Source organism: Neophocaena asiaeorientalis, unplaced genomic scaffold, assembly GCF_003031525.2.
Source record: "Neophocaena asiaeorientalis asiaeorientalis breed wild unplaced genomic scaffold, Neophocaena_asiaeorientalis_V1.1 scaffold362, whole genome shotgun sequence".
Lineage (NCBI taxonomy): Eukaryota > Metazoa > Chordata > Mammalia > Artiodactyla > Phocoenidae > Neophocaena > Neophocaena asiaeorientalis.
Genome location: NW_020175700.1, coordinates 2,826,873 through 2,845,499, shown reverse-complemented (window position 1 = coordinate 2,845,499; position 18,627 = coordinate 2,826,873). Strand labels below are relative to the sequence as shown.

Below are 18,627 nucleotides of genomic sequence, written 5' to 3'. Positions count from 1 at the left end.
TAGTTTTCTGAGTACAGGTCTTTTACCTCCTTAAGTAGGTTTATTCCTAGTTATTTTATTCTTTTTGTTGCAATGGTGAATGGGATTGTTTCCTTAATTTCTCTTTCTTACCTTTTGTTGTTAGTGTATAGTAATGCAAGAGATTTCTGTGCATTAATTTTGTATACTGCAACTTTACCAAATTCATTGATTAGCTTTAGTAGTTTTCTGGTAGCATCTTTAGGTTCTTCTATGTGGAGTATCATGTCATCTGTAAACATGACGGTTTTACTTCTTTTCCAATTTGTATTCCTTTTATTTCTTTTTCTTCTCTGATTGCCATGGCTAGGACTTCCAATACTATGTTGAATAATAGTGGTGAGAGCAGACATCCTTGTCTTGTTCCTGATCTTAGAGGAAATGCTTTCAGTTTTTCACCATTGAGAATGATGTTTGCTGTGGGTTTGTCATATATGGCCTTTATTATGTTGAGGTAGGTTCCCTCTATGCCCACTTTCTGGAGAGTTTTTATTATAAATGGGTGTTGAATTTTGTCAAAAGCTTTTTCTGCATCTATTGAGACAATCATATGGTTTTTATTCTTCAGTTTGTTAATATGGTGTATCACATTGATTGATCTGTGTATATTGAAGATTCCTTGCATCCCTGGGGTAAATCCCACTTGATCATGGTGTATGACCCTTTTAATATGTTGTTGGATTCTGTTTGCTAGTATTTTGTTGAGGATTTTTGCATATATTTTCATCAGTGATATTGGTCTGTAATTTTCTTTTTTTGTGATATCTTTGTCTGGTTTTCGTATCCAGGTGATGGTGGCCTCATAGTATGAGTCTGGGAGTGTTCCTTCCTCTGCAATTTTTTGGAATAGTTTGAGAAGGATGGTGTTAGATCTTCTCTAAATGTTTGATAGAATTCACCTGTGAAGCCATCTGGTCTTGGGCTTTTGTTTGTTGGAAGGGTAGGTAACCTTTTGAAACAAACTTTTTTCACTTAACATAATGCTTTTGAGATTCATCCAACTTCTTATAAATGTCAGTAGTTTGTACGTATTTATTGGTAAGTAGTATTCCATTGTATGGATGTACCATTCATTTACTTCTTGAAGAACATTTGGGTTGCTTACAATTTTGGGCAATTATGAATAGAGCTTTTATAAACATTTGTTTTTGTGTGAATATAAATTTTCATTCCTCTAGTGTAGATACTCAGGGGTAGGAATGCTGAGACATACAGTATATGTATGTTTGCCTTTATAAGTAAAAACTGTTTCCAAAGTGTCTATACCATTTTGCATTTCCATCAGCAGTGTATAAGAATTCCTTCCAGTTACTCTTCATCCTTGGTATTCTCAGGATTTTTAATTTTAGCTATTCTTATGATAGTTTTATCTAATCATGATTTTAATTTGCATTTTCCTAATGGCTAATGATGTAGAATATCTTTTCATATGTTTATTTGACATCCTATATCCTCCTAGAAGTGTGTATTTTTAAATATTTTCCCATTTTTTAAATGTTTTTCCTTATTGTTGAGTTTTGAGAATTCTTTATTATCCATACTAGTTGGATATGGGATTTGTAATTACTATCTCCCAGTTTGTAACCTGTCTTTGTATTCTCTAAATAGTATCTTTCTTTTTTTTTTTTAAATAGTACCTTTCATAGAGCAAAAGTTTTTAATTTTGATGCAGTACAGTTTATCATTTTTTTATGGAGTATGCTTTTTGTGTCTTGTCTAAGAACTCGTTATGCAACCCAAGGTCATAGGTTTTCTTCTAAAAGTTTTATAGTTTTATATTTTGCATTTAGATCTACAATTCATTTTGTGTTAACATATGTGTAAGGTTAAAATTTACTTTTTTGCCTATGGATTTCTCCTTGCTCCAGCACCATTTGTTGAAAAGACTATCCTTTCTCCATTAAATTGCTTTTGCACCTTTGTCAAAACTCAATTGGCAGTATTTGTGTGGGTGTATTTCTAGATTCTCTATTCTGTTCCATTGATATATTTGTTTACCCCTTTGCTAATACCATCCAGTCTTGATTACTATAACTTTATAGTAAAGTCTTAAAATTGGGTAGTTCGAGTTTTCCAATTTTATTCTTCTTTTGCATAATTGCTTTAGCTATTCTAGTTCCTTTGCCTCTCCATATAGATTTTAGAATCAGCTTGTCTATATCTATAAGAAATCTTGCTAAGATTTTAATGGTATTATGTGGAATCTGTAGATCAATATGGGGATAATTAACATTTTTACTGTATTGAAACTTCCAAGCCATGAACATAGTATGTCTCTTTAGTTATTTAGATCTTCAATTTCTTTCTTCAGAGTTTTGTAGGTTTTACATGCAGATACTATACATGCTTTGTTACATTTGTACCTAAGTGTTTTACTTTTTGAAACTATTGTAAATGTTACTGACTTTTAAATTTCTGTTTTAGTTGGACATTGCTAGTCATGTTAGTTTACTATGGCTGCCATAACAAATTACTACAAACTTGGTGGCTTAAAAAAACAGAAATTTACTCTCTTACAGTTCTGGAGGTCAGAAGTCTACAATCAGTTTTGAGCAGAAATCAAAGTGTGGCAGATCTGTGTTCCCTTCACACACAGCAGGGAATCTGTTCTTTGCCTCTTCCAACTTCTGGTGGCTGCCAGCATTCCTTGGCTTGTAGCTACATCACTTCAATCTCTACCTCTGTCTTCATATTGCCTTTCCTCTGTGTTGAATCCCCTCTGCCTCTCTTAGAAAGACACATGTGATGGCATTGAGTGGCCACCTGGATAGTCCATGATAATCTCTCATCTCAAAATCCTTAATTTAATTAATAATATCTGCAAAAAACTTTACCATGTAAGGTAACATTCACAGATTCCAGAAATTAGGACCTAATATTTTTGAGGACATTTTTTAGCCTACTACATTAGTGTCTAGAAATCAAGATTGTGTGTGTGTGTATGTGTGTGTGTGTGTGTGTGAGAGAGAGAGAGAGAGAGAGAGAGAGAGAGAGAGAAAGAGACAGAGAGAGAAAGAAAAAGACAGAGAGACAGAGACAAAGAGAGAGAGAAAGAGATTTTATGTGTTGACCTTTTATCCTGCAGCCTTAGTACTAAACTCACATATTAATTCTAGAAGTTTTTTGGTTGATTCTTTGGTATTTTGTACATAAATAATAGAGACACTTTTATTTCTTTCTTCCCAATTTGTATGAATTTTATTTCTTTTTCTTGCCTTAGTTCATTGACTAGGATTTCCAGTACAATGTGAATAGGAATGGTGAAAGTGAACATCCTTGCCTTATTCCTATTCTTAGGGGGAAAGCATTCAGTTATTCACCATTAAGTATGATGTTAGCTTCTATTCCTTCTTTGTAGAGAAGTTTTACAATTTTTTTTTATCATGAATGGATGTTGAATTTTGTCATATGATTTTTCTGCATCAATTGATATAATCATTTTTTCCCTTCTTTAGATTATTAATATGATGGATTACATTCATTGATTTCCAAATATTGAACCAGCTTTGCATTACTGGGACAAACCCCACTTTATCATAGTATAATTTTTTTATACATTCCTGGTTTTGATTTGGAATATTTTATTAAGGATTTTAATGTCTATGTTCATTAAAGATATTGCTCTGTAGCTGTATTTTCTTATACTGTCTGTCTGGTTTTGGTATCAGGGTAATTCTGGCCTCATAAAATAAATTGGGATGTGATCCCTCCTCTTTTTTCTAGAAGAGATTGTGGAGATTTGGTGTTATTTCTTCTTTATACATTTCATGGAATTTGCCAGTGAAACCATTTGTGCCTGATATTCTTTTTCAGAAGATTTTAAACTACATATTTAATTTTTTTTCATAGTTTTAAGACTACTCAGGTTATCTCTGTTTTCAATTTTATTGATTTCTCATCTCTGTTATTTCCTTCCTTTTGCTCATTTTGGGCTTATTTTGCTTTTCTTTCTTTTTTTTTTTCCTAGTTTCGTAAGTTGGAAGCTCATATTATTACACACGTTTCTTCTTTTCTAACATAAACATTTAATGGTATACATTTCCTTTTAAACACTGTTTTAACTACACTGAAGAAAATGTGATGCGTTTTAATCTTAATTCAAAATGTTTTCTAGTATCCCTTGAGACTTACTCTTTTGATCCACTGATTATTTATAAGGGTGTTGATTAATTTCCAAGTGTTCTGAAATTTTCCCATTATTTTTTTATATTGATTTCTAGCTTAATTCCATTAGGACCTGAAACATACTTTGCATAATTTTGATTCTTTAAGTTTGTTAAGGTTTATTTTATGATCCATGATATGTTCTATGTTGGTGGTTTGAATATTGTGTTTTCTCTGAAGGGAGCCATATCTCTAAACTGAGCCCATTTGTTTGCTTATTCACTCAAGAGTCTTTCTGGAAGGTTGTCACTCACAGCCCATTGTTTCTTTTGTCTAGAATATCCAGGATGTGAGAAGTGATGATGAGGATGAGTATGAAGAGGAAGAGGTTGAGGAAGAGGAGAAGGAGAAGGAAGAAGCCACCAAAGGCAAAGAGACAGACGATTTGAAGAATGGCCTTGGGGCCAACAGGCACCTCATTCCCAATGGTCAGCATGGCTGTTAGCTTGAAGCCCGCATAGCTCCTGGCACACAGTGCACTGCAAGGGCTGCTGGGAGCTGGAAGTGCTCCCTCCTCCATTGCTGTGGCCTCAGGACCCACAGGGACCACAGATTTTGCCCTTCCCTCTTTCTAACCAGCACCTTCCCCCCCACCAAGATGTATTTAACAAAATGTTAATTTGTGTTAAAATGTTAAATATAAGCATCCCCATGGATTTTACTGGAGTTAGGACTCAGATTTCAAAGATTTCTCCTGAGAACCCTTCCACTTCTAATTGTTCTATTCATGAATTTAGACGTTTGGAGCCCATTTTGTTGTAGGCCTTCCCCTTCCCACCTTGCCTGTCCTCAGGATACTTTGGAAAGTGCTAAGTCAACCCACTTTTTCCAGGTGCGTTTGGCCACAGAGAGCAGCTCATTTCCCAAAAATGAGCTAGAGGTGGCAATGGAATGGTGGTGGCAGGACCAAACCAGGGGGCCAAGCTTCCAGGGCTCACGGATCCCTTTCTGCCATGGGCAGTGTTTAAACCTTCCATGCCGTGTGCTTCGTCTCTCCGACGGGAATAACCAGACCTGCCCTGCCCCCTCACAGGGTTGGAATAAGGATCAAATGAGATAATAATGGAAGTGAGAGTGCATACTGTAGGCTATGGTGTTGCTGTTACCTGACCCTCTATTCACTGTGATCACAGTCCCGTTTGGGAGAGAAGCCTGGTGAAACTTGGCACTGAACAGGCCTGAACAAAAGGCACAGTCTTGAAGAATTCCTTTTAAATGTGTCTGGAAATACCTAAACATGCAAATACCCAGAAAGCTGTTTCCAGTTTATCTGGTAACTATTTATTTGTTAGCTTCCCAAAGGTAATTCTCAAATCCCCCAGGTTCTCGTCCCTCAGGTTCCATGGCCAAGGGGAGGGAGTTTGGGCCCCATTCCTTCTTGTCCTTTGCTGATTTCTCACTTATTTCCTCTCTGAAAGGGATGCTTCCCTGCTGTGGCCCTGAACCCCTCCTTCAGGCTAGCAGAGCTACCCAGCAGGCCATAGGGTCTACCTGGGGGCCTCTCTGGTGGCACTGGACCCAAGTCCTGTTGTTCCCCTAGCCACTATCACCCAGGAAGCCCAGTTTCTGGGGCATGTGTTTGAGCTCCTGATCAAAGGAGGTCTTGGAAAAACAAACAGACTCTGTACTTTAAACCCCTGCTCTCCAACCCAATCAGAGTGCATAACAGTAAAGCAGAACAAAACAAAGGGCTGGAAAACACTCCTGAGAATGTCCAAGGACAGGTGCTTGAGTCAGTGTCAGCTCCTGGGGCTGCCTTACCTCTCTGGGAGGACAGGTAGGGGCTGGAGGGTCAGTAGCCACCTCTCGACCCCCACAGGGATACATCTCCTGAGGCCAGCATGCAGGGCAGACCTCAGAGACTTTCTCAGGTTACTGACTGAGGAGAGGCAGAGCCTTGTAGAGGAAGAGCCTGAGCAAAATGTGCAACTTTTCCCCACCCAATCTCTTATATTTTGGGGTCACATTTTTCATCTCATCCTGTTTTGCTCAGGGCCCGTATTATAAAGCCAAGTAAGTGGAAGCTAAGACTGTGGGGACTAGTAAAACCCACACAGACTCCACCAATGGGGGCTGCAGCCTCTGGAGCACAAAGGACACTGTATACAGTAAAGGTGTCTGCTTTTTTTTTTTTTCCAGTAAAAAGATGTTTTTAAAACCTTCAGGCTAAACAAAAACAAAAAACTTCAAAATTCTTTCACAACACAATCTCTTTTTGAGGAATTGTTAGAACAACAGAAAAACATGTGTCAGGTTTCTCTGCATAATATTTGCATTTATGAGTACAATAACATTATATACGTAATGTATATTGTAAATCTCAAATGCGTCCAGTCACTTTAGGGCGTAGCTGTTGAATTAATATTTATATTATTTTTTTTTTGGTGAAAGATCACACTAAGATATTATTTTTATGTTCCAGTTAACAGTTTTTTCCTTGATTTATTTTGGTCTTGTCTCTGTACCAAATACCTTCTTGCTTTAGGTAAAAAAAGTGTTTAGTTGTTGCTCTATCCTCCAGTTCGTTCTTTTTTTCTTATTTGAACATTGAAGGTAAAATTGATATGCCAATTTCAACTATGTGATACAGCTGGAAGCACTAAACTATCTCTTAAGAGGTAGAGATGCATATTTTGTAACATTTTTAGGGCTTTTGTGGTTAATTTTAAGGGTAACCTGTCTTTCTACAGGAAACAAGAGCTCATAGTATATACCAGATGACTTTATAAAAATGTAGTCCACCATGCCACCAGTATTATTGTAATGGTAATGACTTACAATAAAACAGAGACAGAGCCCAGCATGTGTGGTGATTTAGATTCAGCACACACATTGTTTGGCTTCTTAGAGATCATTACTAGTCCTATTGAGTGGCGGAAACAAAGATTTGCCAGTCCTCTAGAAACACCCTGCAGGGAATCAGGGGGAGCAGTGAGGAGAACAGAGCCAAGTTAGGACATTAGGGCTGCTGGCCTTGGGGTACCAGACACCAGAGAGGAGAGGTAACAGGTCAGGCCTGACTGGGCTGAGTCTCTTGGCTGTGCACAGTGTAGACAGACAGATGCTTGTGGGCTGGAGACTAACCTGGGCCACAGCACCTTAGCCCTGTAGCAGGCCCTGTAGAAGTGCTAAGTGAGGGGCATGGTCCTAAAGATATTTTCTCAGCCCCCTTTTATATACCTACCTTTCAAAGGTGGAGGAGGAAATAGGGTCTATTGATGGTTCAACTGGCTGTCCATCAGAATTACCTATTGAGCTTAAAACACACCTTGCCTGTTGCCTGCTCCATATTTAGATTAAGTACTTCTGGAATAAGAAAAAGGAATTTGCATTTTAACCAAGTCCAGGTGCTTCTGAAGAGCAGTCAGGACTCTGTGTGACCCCACTTGGTTTTATTCCTACTAGCAGTTTTATATGCTAATAAATGAGAATATACAATGATGCAGAATATTTACTCCAAAATAAATTCAAATAAAATAATAAAGGAGAATAGGAAACTTGAGAGCAGTCAAGACAAATAGAAAACATTGTAAGAGTTTTACACTGGTTAGTACAATGGCAGTACTAATTACCAAATCCAAATTTATAGGTAATTGCATCCAGTGTAAGAACAGAGTACCAGATCAGATTTTTTAAAACTCCAACTATAGGCTACTTACTAGAGATATGCTATAAATATATGCAAAAAGAAATGTTGAAAGTAAAAGGAGGGATAAAGGTATACCATGCAAACTCTATCCCCAAAAAGCTGACATAGCTATTCTAATATCAGACAAAGGCAAAAAGAGCTAGTGGGTATTAAGAGGAATGTTTCATAACAGTGAAAGGGATCAGTCCACCAGGAAAATATTTAAAAATTAAATCTGTATACACTGAATAATATGCCTTTAAAATATATAAAGAAAAATTTTACAGAATTAAAAGGTCAAATTGACTTTGATTACAAAGTCAAATTGTGTTTGGGTGGTTTTAACACACCATTCAGTATCTGATAGAAACAGCCAACCAAAAAGCAATAAGAATACAGAAGATTTGAACAATGAAATGAACAAAATTGGCCCAGATGACATATGTAGAGAGAGCACTGTACCCAACAAATGCAGGCACACATTCTTTGCAGGTGCATGTGAACATTTACCCAAACTAACCACACGATAGGCCTTAAAACAAATCCCAAAACATTTCAAAGGTTTTAAATCATACAGAGTATGATCACTGATCACAGTGAAATTAGACAAGAAAAATCACCTATTTTTAAGTTAAGTAATGCACTTCTAAATGTAGCAAAGAAGCAATCACAATGGAAATAAAACATTTTTAAATGAATTATAATAAAAAATAATGAAAAGTATGTGGGATTCAACTAGTGACAAATTTAGAGGAAATTTTATAATATTAAAAGCTTTTAGGGGCTTCCCTGGTGGCGCAGTGGTTGAGAATCCACCTGCCAATGCAGAGGACATGGGTTCGAGCCCTGGTCTGGGAAGATCCCACATGCCGCAGAGCAACTGGGTCCGTGAGCCACAACTACTGAGCCTGCGCGTCTGGAGCCTGTGCTCTGCAACAAGAGAGGCCGCGACAGTGAGAGGCCTGCAACTGCGATGAAGAGTGGCCCCCCGCTCGCCACAACTAGAGAAAGCCCTCGCACAGAAACGAAGACCCAACACAGCCAAAAAATAAATAAATAAATGTCTCAAAAAAAGTAAAAAGGGAAATTAATAAAATAGAAAACAAACATATAATAGAGAATATCACAAAACCAAAAGTTGGTTCTTTAAAAGAAAACAATTCATAAAGCAAGACTGATCAAGAAAGACACAAATAACTAATATTAAGAATGAAAAGGATCTGTCACTATAGATCAAACAAAGAACAAATAATAGGAGAATATCATGAGCAACTTTATGTCAATAGATTTGAAGATGTAAATAAAATGTGTAAGTTCCTAGAAAAATACAGCTTGTCAAAATGGGCACAAGAAGAAACAGATATCTAAATAGCCTTCTATACAAAACAATTAAATCTGATATTTTAAAATATGTCCCCCCTTAAAAAAATCTTTAGGCCCAGATGGCTTATACAGTGAATTCTTCCAATATTTAAGGAAGAATTAACAGAATTATTACACAAACTTTTCCAGAGAAAAAAGGAAGGAACACTTCACATTTGTTTTACAAGGCTAGCATAATCTTGATACTAAAATCTGACAAGAGTATTAGGAGAAAAAGACCCAACAAGTATAGGCTAAGTCATTCATAAACAGAGGTGCAAATTTTCTAAACAAAAGCAAACTGAATTCAGCAATATGTAAAGAAGACAGTGCATAGCAAACAAGTTGGGTTTATTTCAGGAGCATGTTGTTGATATACTATTTCAAAATCAATGTTATTAACCATTTTAAGAGAATAAAGGAAAACCCAAATCTTCAAAAGCCTTATATAAAATTCAACCTCCATTCATTAAAAAAAAAAAAAACTCACAGAAAAGTAGGAAGGAATTTCCTTTATCTGATAATAGCATCTTCAAAAAGTGTAAAGCCAGTATCATATAATGCTTTAATGGTGAGATATTGAGTTTTATCCCCTGGGATTATCACTGAGACAAAAATGTCCACTATCTTCAAGGAGGCCCATCATCCTGAATATATTCAACATTGTATTTTTCATCCCAGCCAGTATAATATTTAATAAATAAATAAAAATTACAAAGCTCAAAAGGAAATAATTGTTACTACAAATGTAAATGCAAAAAATCCCCACACATTGTATGTGTGTGTAAATTTATACAGAAATGCCAAGGATTAAGACTGGCTAAGACAATTATCTGTAAAGGAACATAATAATGAATCAGATTAAATGATAATAAAGAACTTCTATTTCTCAAAAGACACCATTAAGAGAGTGAAAAGGCAAGTCATGGAGTTGGAGAAAATAATTGGCAACACTTATAACTGACAAAGGGCTCGTTATCCAGTATATATGAAGAGGTCCTACTCATCCCCCCAAAAATATACAACCCAATAAAAAAAATGAACAGGCACTTAACCAACACTTTATAAAACACCATATCTAAATGTTCAATAAACAAATGAAAAGGTGCTCAATTTCATTAATCATTAGAAAGACTCATAGTACCAAATGGCAATCACATGGAACAATGGAAACTCACACACTGTTGGAGGAGTATAAACAGTTATAACTACTTTGAAAAATAGTTTGTCATCATTTCCTAAAATTGGACATATGCACATATCATAACCCAGTAATTTCACTCCTAGGTACATACTAGAAAGGCACACGTAAAAGCACCAAAAGAATGCACATGAATGTTCATATCAGCAATGTTAACAACTCTGAAGGGCACTTCCCAAATGTCCATCAAGAGTAAAACGGACAATTGTGGTCTATTTACAATACAGGATACTGTAGAGCAATGAAAATGAACCAACTGGTACTTGCAACAATATAGTTTCCTCTTACGATCTTAATGTTTTGTAAAAGACTCTAATGCAAAATGAATAGATGCTTTATGTTTCCATTTATTATAGTGTTCAAAAACAGACAAAACCAATCTATGATGGTAAAAGTCAGGGTAGTTGAGAAGAAGAGAGGGACTGTGCCTGGATGGGGCCCAAGGGGGCTTTGGGTGCTATTGATGTTATGCTTCTTGACCATGGTGGTGCTTCCATGAGTGTGTTCAATTTGTGATACATCAGCAAACTGCACACTTAGGATGTGTATGCTGTTCTGTATAGATATTATAATTTTTTGGAAGTTGTTACAATGAAAAAGAAAAAGCTAGCTACTTTTAAGTTCTTACCTTTCTAAGACAGCTAATGTCCCAGTCTCTTCTTTTTTATATAAACTTTAATACCAAAAGTATCTACCTTAAGATATACATAGGGCTTCCCCGGTGGCGCAGTGGTTGAGAGTCTGCCTGCCGATGCAGGGGACACGGGTTCGTGCCCCGGTCTGGGAAGATCCCACATGCCGCGGAGCGGCTGGGCCCATAAGCCATGGCTGCTGAGTCTTTGCATCTGGAGCCTGTGCTCCGCAACGGGAGAGACCACAACAGTGAGAGGCCCGCGTACCGCAATAAAAAAAAAAAAAAGATATACATAAAAGCCTATAATCTCACTACCATATAATCCCCATTGGCATTTAAAGTAGTACTAATAAGAGACTCTGGGAAGATGGCGGAAGAGTAAGACGCAGAGATCACCTTCCTCCCCACAGATACACCAGAAATACATCTACACATGGACCAACTCCTATAGAACACCTACTGAACGCTGGCAGAAGGCCTCAGACCTCCAAAAAGGCAAGAAACTCCCACATACTTGGATAGGGCAAAAGAAAAAAGAATAAACAGAGACAAAAGAATAGGGACAGGACCTGCACCAGTGGGAGGCAGCTGTGAAGGAGGAAAAGTTTCCACACACTAGAAAGCCCCTTCCCGGGCAGAGACTGCGGGTGGCGGAGAGGGAAGCTTCGGAGCCGCGGAGGACAGCACAGCAACAGGGGTGAGGGGGGGCAAAGCGGAGAGATTCCCGCACAGAGGATCAGTGCCGACCGGCACTCACCAGCCCGAGAGGCTTGTCTGCTCCCGCGCCGGGGCAGACGGGGCTGGGAGCCCAGGCTCAGGCTTCGGTCGGAGCACAGGGAGAGGACTGGGGTGGCGGCAGGAACACAGCCTGCAGGGGGTTAGTGCACCACGGCTAGCCGGGAGGAGGTCCGGGAAAAAGTCTGGACCTGCCGAAGAGGCAAGAGACTTTTTCTTCCCTCTTTGTTTCCTGGTGCGTGAGGAGAGGCGATTAAGAGCACTGCTTAAAGGAGCTCCAGAGACGGGTGCGAGCTGCGGCTATCAGCGCGGACCCCAGAAACAGGCATGAGATGCTAAGGCTGCTGCTGCCGCCACCAAGAAGCCTGTGTGCGAGCACAGGTCACTATCCGCAGCCCCCCTTCCAGGGACCCTGTGCAGCCCGCCACTGTCAGAGTCCCGGGATCCAGGGACAACTTCCCCGGGAGAACACACAGCGCGCCTCAGGCTGGTTCAACGTCACGCCAGCCTCTGCTGCCACAGGCTCGCCCCACACTCCGTGCCCCTCCCTCCCCCTGGCATGTGTGAGCCAGAGTCCCCGAAGCAGCTGCTCCTTTAACCCCCGTCCTGTCTGAGCGAAGAACAGACACCATATGGTGACCTACACGCAGAGGCGGGGCCAAATCCAAAGCTGAGTCCCTGGGAGCTGTGAGAACAATGGGAAATCGACAGTAACACATTCATAGTAGGGGACTTTAACACCCTACTTTCACCAATGGACAGATCATCCAAAATGAAAATAAATAAGGAAACACAAGCTTTAAATGATACATTAAACAAGATGGACTTAATTGATATTTATAGGACATTCCATCCAAAAACAACAGAATACACATTTTTCTCAAGTGCTCATGGAACATTCTCCAGGATAGATCATATCTTGGGTCACAAATCAAGCCTTGGTAAATTTAAGAAAATTGAAATTGTATCAAGTATCTTTTCTGACCACAATGCTATGAGACTAGATATCGATAACAGGAAGAGATCTGTAAAAAATACAAACACATGGAGGCTAAACAGTACACTACTGAATAACGAAGTGATCACTGAAGAAATCAAACAAGAAATAAAAAAATACCTACAAACAAATGACAATGGCGACATGATGACCTAAAACCTATGGGATGTAGCAAAAGCAGGTCTAAGAGGCAAGTTTATAGCAATACAATCTTACCTTAAGAAATAGGAAGCATCTCGAATAAACAACCTAACCTTGCACGTAAAGCAATTAGAGAAAGAACAGAAAAACCCCAAAGTTAGCAGAAGGAAAGAAATCATAAAGATCAGATCAGAAATAAATGAAAAAGAAATGAAGGAAACGATAGCAAAGATCAATAAAACTAAAAGCTGGTTCTTTGAGAAGATAAACAAAATTGATAAACCATTAGCCAGACTCATCAAGAAAAAAAGGGAGAAGACTCAAATCAATAGAATTAGAAATGAAACAGGAGAAGTAACAACTGACACTGCAGAAATACAAAAGATCATGAGAGATTACTACAAGCAACTCTATGCCAGTAAAATGGACAACCTGGAAGAAATGGACAAATTCTTAGAAAAGCACAACGTGCCAAGACTGAATGAGGAAGAAATAGAAAATATGAACAGACCGATCACAAGCTTGAAAATGAAACTCTGATTAAAAATCTTCCAACAAACAAAAGCCCAAGACTGGATGGCTTCACACGCGATTTATATACACTACCAGACGTAAGGTAGATAGCTAGTGAGAAGCAGCCGCATAGCACAGGGAGATCAGCTCGGTGTTTGTGACCGCCTGGAGGGGTGGGATAGGGAGGGTGGGAGGGAGGGAAAAGAGGGAAAAGATCTGGGAACATATGTATAACTGATTCCCTTTGTTATAAAGCAGAAACTAACACACCATTGTAAAGCAATTATACTGCAATAAAAATGTAAAAATTAAAAGAGTGCATTCAAATAATGCAGAAATAATGTATGTATCAAATGAAAAGTGAAAAACTCTCTGCAAAAGGGAAACACTCTTAGCGTTCATTGTGATTCCATCCAGAAACATTCTTATGCCTATTTTCGCCTGAATTTGTTGTGGAATGCCAGCTCCCCAAACATCCCCAGTGCAGCCTGTTTTTGAGATGGATGGAGGTGATTGCCCATGGCAGTACGACAGAGCACCTAGAGAGGACTGGCAATGCTCAGTGAGGGAAGGCCAAGGTCGGATTATTTTTGAGAATTTGAAGTTTGTTTTATGGGTCTTTCAAAGCCAAGACTTAATTAAGATCAGCTAAGGAACATAACAGTTTAGGACTGGTGAAGGCAGCAAGGGAAAGATTTTGAAGTGAAGGGTTCAAGGAATCATAAGTTTCTTATGCAATAAACTATCTGTGGATGTTTTCTATTGAGGAGTTGATGGTTCTTGAGAGAAGGTTCTGAAATAAACAATAATTATTTGCCTGGCAAAAGTCTTCTAGAATCGTAAAGTTATGCTAATGAAGACAGTGGAATAGTCAAGTCATGTAAATGGGGACAGTGTGCTGTGTGGGTTTGGTGATCTGAGTTCGCAGTATATACTTACATTATCTATGTACATACTCATGTTACCTTTATCCATGAACTCTGCTATAATGTGCTCAGGTGAGGGGGAAATGAAAATAGAAGCACCTCCTGTGTATGCCCCTGAGACTGTGAACACCCAGAGGGGGCATCTTTAACTAATTTTCACTAAGGTTCCATAAAGGCAATTGGCAGCACTATACAATGTACTTTTTAAACACAAAGATCTGCACTCTAAGTCTACACATGATCTGGTCCTTGCTTTTTGCTCACCAATGCATTGTAGGGATCTTTCCATATTGGCACATATAGATCACTTTCATTTCTCTAAGAGGTGCCAGGTAATCCTTAGAAATTTATCATAAGTATTTAACCAGTCTCATATTGTTGGACACTTGAATGGTTTCTAGTTTTTAGCTCTTATAATATTGCCATGAACATCCTTTGGTGGAAGTATCTAACCCAAGTTGCCTGGTTTAAAAATCCCTACTCTGGGGCTTCCCTGGTGGCGCAGTAGTTGGGGGTCTGCCTGCCAATGCAGGGAACGCGGGTTCGTGACCCGGTCTGGAGGGATCCCACGTGCGGCAGAGCGGCTGGGCCCGTGAGCCATGGCCGCTGGGCCTGCGCGTCCGGAGCCTGTGCTCCGCAGTGGGAGAGGCCACGGCAGTGAGAGGCCCGCGTACCAAAAAAAAAGAAGAAGAAAAAAAGAAAATCCCTACTCTGTTACTTACTGTGTAACCTTGAGCAAGTTTCTTGATCTCTTCACCTTCAGTTTACTCATCTGTAAAATGGACACAGAACCTTCTTCATTATGTCATGTTGAGGATTAAATGAGATGATCCACATAAAACATTTTTCAGCCCACCTTCACATAGTAAGCACTCAATAAATGTCAACTCTTCTAATTGTTCATAATTCCCATGGGGTAAGTTTCTACTAGTGAGATTTCTGGGTCAAGGCACATGCAGTTTTCATTTTAATAGATACAAATTGCCTTCCAAAAAAGGTGTACAAATTTAAGTCCTACTGACCGTGTTTGAGAGTAGCTATTTCTCTGAAATGGGAATCATCAACTTTTGACCTTTTCTCTGGTCTGAGAGTTTTAATATCTTATTGTTGTTTTGACTTGCATCTCTTTAATGTGAATGAGATGGAACATTTGTGTTTCTTTTACTTGCTTACCCATTTTTCTATTGGGTTATCGTTCTTTTCCTTAGGTTTCTATGAGCCCACTGTAAGGAGATTGACTTCTATCATCTGTTATATAGAATTTTCTGCTTGCCTTTGGTCTTATGATTTTATATGTAGTAATTTGGGGAGTCCATTCATTAATTTTAATTTTTCCAGTAGTAAAATGCATCAGTCTTTTCCTTAACAGTCTCTGGAGTCTGCTTCCTGCTTGGAAAGTCTTCCCTAAACAAAAGTATACGTAAAAAATCATTCATGCTTCTTTTTACAGCTTCCATGGATTCATTGAGTCTCTGCTCCAGATGGTATTTATTTTGATGTAAGAAGTAAGATGAGAAGGGACATTTTTTAATGGTTGCTGGTTTTCCCCCAAGACATTTGCTGAATTCTATTTCTTTTTTCTTGTGTTTGAAATGCCACCATTAAATTCCCATATGTATTTTGTGTCTCCTGCCTCTGTGCACTTTCCACTCTGTTTCACTGAAGTGCTTATCCTATACTATCCTATTTTAATTTGAATAACTTTATAATAGGTTTTAATATGGTTGGGTCAGTGACCCATCTCTACTCTTTTACTTGCAAATTTCATTGGCCCATCTCACATTTTTATTTCCAACATTTCTTTTATTACAAACTAGAAGCCAGATGAATTCTAGAGTTTTTTGGTTAGGTTTTCCCCAAAATCTTGATGGTATGCTATTTTGAGATTGCTCTGAATTTATAATTAATTTAGGGGACTTAAATTATAGTTTTGAGTCATCCTATCCAAAAGTAATGTGTGTGTTCCTATTTAGTTAAATCCTCTTTTATGTCTTCCAGTAGAATTGGGAGATTTTGTTCACATAGACCCTGAAATTCTTTTTTAAGGTTTATACCAAGGTAATGTATCTTTTTTTATTATATATATATATATATATAATATTTAGAAAAGCTACTGATTTTTGTATGTTAGTTGTATAACCTGACACTCCACTCATGTTCCTAATAGGTTTTCAGCTCTTCTAAAATCAGGAATGGGTGTGGGTGTTGAATTGCCTTTCTTGGGGTGCTGATCTAGTAGTTGCTCTTTGCTCTGTTAATGTGATCATATTAGTTTCTTACTATTGGACTAGCCTGGCATTCAGGGAGCCAACTTCTCTTGGTCACAATGCATTATTTTAAAGTTTACTGACAAATTTCTTTTTTGTTGAATATTTTAGCATGGATTTTATTAAAATATTTTTCTAAAGTTTTCTATTTTGTGTTCTAAATGTTTTTTGTATAAATATTGTGTAGAGTTGATAAAGAAAAATTTGGAGGATTCTTTCTTTCCTTGTTCCTTTTTTACTTTACTGTTTCACTTTTTTTTTATTGTTTGCTCTGAGTATTGCATTCTACAGACATAATTTATCACTAGTTTTGATATTTTACAAATTCGAGTGAAGTGCGAGAATCTTATTTCCCTGTATGTCCCTTTACCATCCCCCATTTATAATTGTTTTAAATATTTCCTCTATATACTTTGAGAATCACATCAGATAATGTTAGAATTTTTGCTCCAATCCTCAAACATAATTTAGCAAAGTTGAACAGAAAAGCCTCCATTGTATTCACCCATATCCTTTCTATTGTTTTCTCTTCTGTTCTGGAGTTCTAAGATTCCTTCTTTTATCATGTCTTTCTGTTTCAAGGACTCCCTTTAGCCATTTTTAGGGTAGGTGCTGATAATATTTTCTTATTTCTTTTACCTAAGAATATTTTGATTTTCCCTGCATTTCTGAAGGATATTTTCACTGAATATAGAATTATAGAATAAATATATAACTAAATAACTATCAAAATTTAGTTATTTTCTTTCAGCAAGTGAAAACTGTTGTGTCACTTCTTTCTGGTCTTCATGGTTTCTGATGAGAAATCTGCTGTGATTTGAATTATCTATCCTCTATTGGTAGATATCATTTGTGCTTGCTGCTTTAAGAATTTTTCCTTTGTCTTTAGTTTTTAAAAGTTTGATTATGACTTGTATTGATATGAATTTCTTTGGGTTTATCCTGTATTGTGTTTGCTCAGCTTCTTAAATCTGTATGTTATATCTTTTACTGAATTTGAGAAATTTTCAGTCAATATTTATTTGAATGCTTTTTCAGCACCTCTCCTTTTCTCCTTTCCACCTGGGATTCCGATGACAAAAATGTTAGCTCTTTCATTAGACTTCCACAGGCCCCTGAGGCTACCTACATTCATGGTTTTGGTTTTGGTTTTGGTTTTCTTCACTCTATTTTCTCTTTGTTGTTCAGATTGCACAGTTCCTACTGTATTAATTTCCAAATCATGAATTCTCTCCATTTTGTTGTTGAGAGAAACAGCATAAAACTCCACTGAGTTTTTAAATTTTGGTTAGTGTATTTTTTAATTCTAAGATTTCCACTTGGTTTTCCTTTATATTTTCTGTTACTCTGATGAGACTTTCTCATGCTTCCCTTTGTTTTAAGTATGTTTGTAACTGCTCCTTGAAGCATTTTTTCATTGAGAACTGCTTTAAAATCTTTGTCAAGAAGCAAATGATAAAATGAAAGTAGAAGTGAATAAAAGTGAAAACAAAAACAATAAGGAAAAATCAATGAAACAAAAAGCTGATTCTTTGAAAAAATCAGTAAAATTGAAAGACTTCTTGAAAGACTAAAAAAGATAAAAAGAAAATATACAAATAATTAATATCAGGAATGATAGAGGTGCTACATAGACTTTGAATCTGTTAAAAAAAAAAAGACAGTAAGAGACTACTATAAACAACTTTATTTCATAAATTAAATAACTCAGAAGAAATGGACCAATTCCTTGAAAACTGCAACCTACTAACAACACTTAGCCAAGGTAAAACAGATAAGTTGAGTAGCACTGTATTTATAAAAAAATAGAATTTATAATTAAAAAGCTTCCAAAAAAGAAATATGCTATCCCATATACTTTAACTGGGGAGTGTTACCAAACATTTTGAAAGATTAACACCAATTTTACACAATCTCCTCCAGCAAAATAGGAAGGCAAGAACACTTCTGAACTCATTATATGAAACCAATATTACCTCAAGAATTACCACAAAAACAGTACAAGAAAATACAACCATCTATCAAAATCTCCCATGATCTT

At 37.4% G+C, this 18,627-nt stretch overlaps 1 protein-coding gene across 1 annotated transcript in view; it reads left to right on the top strand.

Moving 5' to 3' along the window:
• CERS3 (ceramide synthase 3) overlaps positions 1-4,627 on the top strand; it is a 96,684-nt gene extending 92,057 nt beyond the window's left edge. The window contains exon 10 of the mRNA XM_024732070.1: positions 4,460-4,627. Coding sequence (XP_024587838.1) covers positions 4,460-4,627 — 168 coding nt within the window. The remainder of the gene's footprint in view (positions 1-4,459) is intronic.
• The last annotated feature ends 14,000 nt before the right edge of the window (positions 4,628-18,627 follow it).